We start from the raw sequence: 6,024 nt of genomic DNA on the forward strand, positions 1-6,024 counted from the left end.
TCTGACTAAATCCTGTAAACCGGACTGCTATTGGAACAGACTAAATCCTGTAACTTCTGACTAGGAACAGTTGCTCAATTACTCTCTCAAAAGTGTTCCCACTTACAGGTTTTATGTCAATAGGAACGACTTCCTGTAAGTTCTGACTAAATCCTGTAAACCGGACTGCTATTGGAACAGACTAAAAAAACAGAAAGCGGTGAAAGCAAAGAACCTTATGGTGCATTTACATGGTATGAATCTGTTTATAAGCCGTATGAATTTTCCTATAAAAGAAGCACCAACTCTATGAAGAAATGAATGAAAGCGATATATATTTAACAATTTTGACTTGTATACTAGACAATATTTTTTTTGTAAACAAATAAAAAAAATTTATTTTGTGCTAGCTTCGAAACTAGAAGCTTATTTTTTTTGTTAAATGTGCTTTAAAAAGGACCTACTGCCAATAAAGCCTTTTGGATTGCTATTTTTCCATATTTGTAATGCTTCCATTTAAACATCTTTGTGGAAAAACAGTTTTTTGTTCAGAATTGCTTGTTTACGAAACGTTTGGCATAACTTGAAATTATAGGGATGCCGTTTTCTTCCGTTTCTCAGTGGATTTTATACTTGAAAAGGCACCAAAATATGTATGCAATTCTTCTACATATCTTGGTTTAAAGCACAAAACCGCGCATCAAGGAAATGCAAAACCTCGTATGGGAGGTTGCCTAAATTTTATAGGAGAGAGTGAAACTGGTCCCAATTTAAAACGGTTCTCTCTTTTAAACTTAATAATCTTCTCTCCTTATGTCTAAGTCGATATTTTATTATATCGATATTTTATTATAAATGGCTAAGGGCTTGATGTCAGGAGCTTCCGATGACCAAATATCTTTTTTGGCACAAATTTCACTTCCGAGGTTTTGCAGAACCACGATACGCGCTTTTGTACTTTAAACGACGAATATGTATATCGCTTGAACAATATGTTAGTGTTTGGCCTAGCTTCTCCTCCGATATGCGGCGTGCGTGATTTTGTCACACAAAGTAAAGGACAGTTTTACGCCGACTCCGAACGGCAATTGTATTTTAATGAGAAGTTGTTTCCATGACAGAATACACTCGGAGGTTTACTATTACCAACAGAGGGGTAATCACTATTAGAAAAACTGGGCTTGAACTCAGGCTCTGCGTAATGCTCTACAGCAGCCGCCACTACTTTTACATATATTGCTGGTATATTCAAAATACTATCCCGAACTTCGGAGTGTATATATGTAATATAAAAAAGAATGAGAGGTACTATAAGAATATGTACCCAAAATTTTGGAGCAAATGAAAAAATGCTCATTGAAAATAGTTCACATGTATAAATTGAAAGATATAACTTAATAGGTTACAGCGCTAAACAAAAGGAAAAGTTCGAAAAAATAGCAATGCGGTTTGAAGGAAACATGAAGCCATAAAATGCTGGTTTGTTTCGTTAATACTCTGAACTTTGTAAGATATGGCACTCTATTATTTGCAGTAGTTTGCAAATATTCACTAATGGTTCTAAAATCGCAAACATTTTCGTGGGATGTTTTTGTTTGATTTCGAATTGAAAATACATTACGATCATATTGTACCGAAATAAGTGCGGTATCCCTGCATTTTTGTAAAAGCCAGAAATAAGCATAAACTGTATGAAAAAATGAAAGGGAGAAGTACACATGCCTTCTATAATTTTGACTTATATGTATATTTGGCAAGTCTTTGTGTAAACAACCAAAAATACAAATTTTCATTTCTTTGCCAGCTTGGAAAATAGAGGCTTATTTTTACTTAAACGTGATATAAAGCTCATTAAAATGTTCTGTAATGTCTTGTTGTAAGTTTGTTATCACAGTTCTTCGTATTTTTATTGTCCACTAAACGTGAGTGGCTTCAATTTAAAAAAATTCTAGTACAAAGAATTTCTTTGTTTTGAATTTGTTTGTTTATTGTTTTTAATTTTTAAAATTCATACTTTTGACATGCATGTGAATGGCGGAGTTGCCGCTTTCCTCCTTTTCGGTGGGTTTTTATATTAAAAAGGCATCAAAATGGGAAAAACCCCCCTTGGTATCTCTGCATCTGTTAAACTTTTTATGGGAAGATGTATGATAATTCAACTTGCTATAATTTCATATGCTTAACAGTATCACAACAGTATGTTTACAGTATCTCCCCATAACTTTTCATATGAAAAAATTTATTATATGCATCCCACTCGATATCATTGAATTCCTCATTAGAACATGTAGTCCCTCTATTTTAGCGTATCAACAGTTCATATGGTTTCATACCATGTAAATGCGCCATTATACTTGTTAAAAAATGGAAGTAAACAACGTAATATTTGAATATATATAGACTTTAATAATTATTTAGTGATATTTCAGCCAAATTAGTGTAGTACTAATGACATGTAAACAAGCCGTCTGACGTTTTTACAGGAAATAGTGCTTTTTGTGTTCCTATGCACTTCTGCATCTGTTCTGCTTTTACTCTCATTTGAGAGCGTAAAATTGTAGTTTGACAGTTCCACAGGTTTTAGTCCGAAGTTCAAAGGAACAGACTAAAAGCTTCGAGTGTTAGAATTTTTATCCCCTTCTTCCTTGAGCAAAAAATAACAGAAAATTTATATTTGTGTACCGAAAGCAAAATACATGCAAGTTTTTGTTTTTGTACTTCGGCTATTAGTTCGCCTAAGGATGGCATTTCTAATTTGCAATGTAAAATTTACATAAACGCGTAAACGATCAAAAAATCGTTATATAAGGCATTTTTCATTAAGTATGCAGACGTACACATGCGATCAGCTGTGTCTTTAGATATGGAGTGTCCAAGCTATTATTCCTATCAGTATTGAACTAAGAAATATTGCAAATTTATTCCCGCTCGGGAAACTTCCACTATTACAACCATCCTTGCTATTACAAGTGCAATATTCCATGAAAATGTTGTAGCTTCCTGTGCGCATAAGGCAAAAGCGTTCATCTCCTTCAATTCCTGGTTCACCCATGTAGGCACAACTTCGAAAATACCTCCATTCACCATACATTTTTTGACGAATTTTCCGGCACATTGTCGGCCGAACGCCAGGCAAATGCAATAATTCAGGCTCATGCGCACAATCCGTAATCACCAAAGAACTGTTATCAAAAGGATTCCCACATTTTGGATCATTATCGGAGCGACAGTCCCAGCATTTAATTGTCGACCCTAAAAAAATTTGCATAAAGTACTTCGAAACAATTCTGTACCTCATTTATACTGACCCAATTGCAATAAACACATAAGTAGTGTGCTAACCAGTACTGAAGATTTTAAAGAAATCATCTCCAATAATTCTTATTTTACCGGGGCTGAAGACTAACCGGGAATTAAAAAAAGGGAATTAACATTACAAGTTACAAGATGAAATTCAATTTTAAATAATCAATTTATTTACGAAAGTGTCCCCACCCAGAATTAGCGATTTGCTGAATATAGGAATACGAATTTCGATACGATACGATACCATATCGATACTTTTGGCATTCGATACCAATATGTTTTACTCGGTAGTTTTAAAACGATATTTTTGGAACCAAGTACCAGAATCCTAGTATCGTAATGTCATAAACTCAAACTACAAAGGTAAACAGCCCTATTCTGTACTACGAACGAACTCCCGGTGTGAACAGAATTCCCGTCACGAATTCGGGAAAAATACTATTCGCAATTCCGACGTTTTCGTAGTTAGTTCTGCCTTAAATGCGCACTAAGTTCGAATTTGTGCTACCAAATTTTTAAATGAAATTCAGCTGATTTTTGTTTATTTTGTGGGTAGCAATTCAAAGGAACCTCAGATTGGTAATTCTCTAGGGTGGGGTAACAACCCCTAAAAAAGGTGCGGAAAAGTCGGGAGGGGTACCAAACGACGCGTTTCGGCCCCCCTAATAACAATCCGGAGGGGGGGCCTAATATTATTAACCATTTAAAAGTTATGAACAAAAAACTTTTGTTAAATTTCGTTGTTTTCTATGGGCAATTACACCGACAAAGATTCACTAAATCACCTGTTCTCACTTTTTAAACACTATTAAAATGTATAATTTAACTTATTTATTAAAGAAACACATAGTTTTATCAACCTAAGATGGATTATTTTGTTATTAAAAAGAAGTTGACAATCTTTGCGAGCCCAAACGCGAGATTCCAAAATAGCTATAGTGCTGCCACTGTATTAGTATTTCGTAATAATTCACTTTTCCTTATGAGATGTGTGCACTGTTCAATGCTTTTCGGTATCTTCTTTCGTTTAATATATATATAAATAATGAAAATTTTTAATAAAAAATCGCGCGATTTTTTATTAAAAATTTTCGCCTGCGTCGCTTTTTCCATAAAAATCAATACTTCGATAAATAATGAAAATTTTTAATAAAAAATCGCGCGATGGTATAGCGAAATTTGCTATTATATTTTGGTTACAATATCTTATTTAGATGAAAGTAAAAAGGAGAAGAAGAAGAAGAAGAAGTGTATAGTGTATAGTGTAAACTGAGTATAATAGCGCAAATGAAATGTGAAATAAAGTGGCAATACCAGCGATTTGAGGTTATAATAAGACTGCTTTTACACAGTTCAAGTATTGAATTCAATTCTGCTCGCATGTGGAAGAGAGGGGGTGAGAAGAAAAGGGACGAGTACACATGCGTCTGTACCGTCAAGTCGTTTCAACTTTCTTGCTTTGCTTTTGGCATTTTAGTTGCTTCCCATTTAAAGAACCAAAAACTTGAATTCAACAGAATTGAAACGTGTAAAAGCAAATAGAAAACACAAAAGAGAATGAGCAAGAATTGCTTTCAAGTACTTGAATCATGTAAATCGGGTGTAATTTTAGCAGGCGCAAAGTTTGTTTACTCTGTTTTATTAACGAAATATATAAAATAAAAGTGAATAAATGATTTGGTTTGCATAAAATAATAACCGGAAACGTTTTAGTAGTGTTTTAAAAGTGGAAACTGGTGATTTAGTGCATTTTTGACGTGGTAATTGCTCATAGAAAACAACGAAATTTAACAAAAGTTTTTTCTTCATAACTTTTAAATGGTTAATAATATTATCTCACCCCCTCCGGATTGTTATTAGGGGGGCCGAAACGCGTCGTTTGGTACCCCTCCCGACTTTTCCGCACCTTTTTTAGGGGTTGTTACCCCACCCTAGAGAATTACCCTCATATTTTCCTCAGGCAAAGTTTAAAATTAAGTATTTAAATAATAATAAAGTGGATTCCTTTGCGACAACAGCGCTATTAGTAGGAAAGAAATAAAAATGCGGTAAAATAGGCACTGGATGTGGTACAAAACGTGGATTCCTTTGCGACAACAGCGCTATTAGTAGAGAAAGAAATAAAAATGCGGTAAAATAGGTACAGGATGTGGTACAAAACGTGTTAGGGCTAAGCCATAAAAATGCGAAACAGCTGTACGTTATACTGAGCAAAATTAGTTTGGAATTATCTAATGAAGCAATGCAAATAAGGCAAAGTTTAATTAAGACTTTGTAAACAATTGATTTAAATTCATTTCTAATTTGCATTAGTAAAGAAAAATATCAACTTAAACGTCATTCCACTACAGCCGGTTCTACGTACCGGAATGACTCGGGTTTCACCCGACCAAGGGCTGTTGTTTCGGCGATCGTTAGGTCAAACCCAGGGCCAGAAATCTACACCTGCTGTGTATGCCGGAGACGACTACACCACAACTCCACCTCTGTCAAGTGTAATGCCTGCGGGGGGTGGAGTCACCTTAGAGTCTGCTCAGGACTACGGACACATAGACAGTGGACCACGTCGTACGTGGCCCCCTGTTGCTCAAACAGAGCAGCCTCCACGGCCAACCTCATTCCACCCGAGCAGCCTCACACAGTCACCACAACACAACAACATAATAACACCACAGACCATACCACAGCCACGACAGACCACATAACACACACAACCGCACCACCACCCACACGCCGCCG

The 6,024-nt window shown here is 35.5% G+C and overlaps 1 protein-coding gene across 3 annotated transcripts; it reads right to left on the reverse strand.

Moving 5' to 3' along the window:
* Positions 1-2,646: 2,646 nt before the first annotated feature.
* LOC118750929 lies at positions 2,647-3,567 on the reverse strand. 3 transcript variants are annotated; one of them, XM_036485679.1, is made up of 3 exons: positions 3,475-3,567; positions 3,288-3,381; positions 2,647-3,231 (listed from the first exon to the last, which is right to left on the reverse strand). In XM_036485679.1, exons 2-3 carry the CDS (start codon positions 3,346-3,348, stop codon positions 2,837-2,839), a joined length of 456 nt encoding a protein of 151 aa, XP_036341572.1. In that variant the 5' UTR covers positions 3,349-3,381; positions 3,475-3,567; the 3' UTR covers positions 2,647-2,836. The 3 variants fall into 3 exon arrangements, with proteins under 3 accessions (XP_036341572.1, XP_036341571.1, XP_036341570.1); XM_036485678.1 differs by having other exon boundaries at positions 3,461-3,564; XM_036485677.1 differs by having other exon boundaries at positions 3,288-3,500.
* Between the last annotated feature and the right edge of the window lie 2,457 nt (positions 3,568-6,024).

Source organism: Rhagoletis pomonella, unplaced genomic scaffold (genome assembly GCF_013731165.1).
Source record: "Rhagoletis pomonella isolate Grant_MI unplaced genomic scaffold, Rhpom_1.0 Rhpom_scaffold_00462, whole genome shotgun sequence".
NCBI classification, from domain to species: Eukaryota; Metazoa; Arthropoda; class Insecta; order Diptera; family Tephritidae; genus Rhagoletis; species Rhagoletis pomonella.

Excerpts from the sequence above, each read along its gene's own strand:
- LOC118750929 (XM_036485679.1), bottom strand. The coding sequence starts at position 3,348 with ATGATTTCTTTAAAATCTTCAGTACTGGTTAGCACACTACTTATGTGT. Across the intron at positions 3,232-3,287 it reads TATGTGTTTATTGCAATTGG|GGTCGACAATTAAATGCTGG; the intron begins GTCAGTATAAAT and ends AAATTTTTTTAG.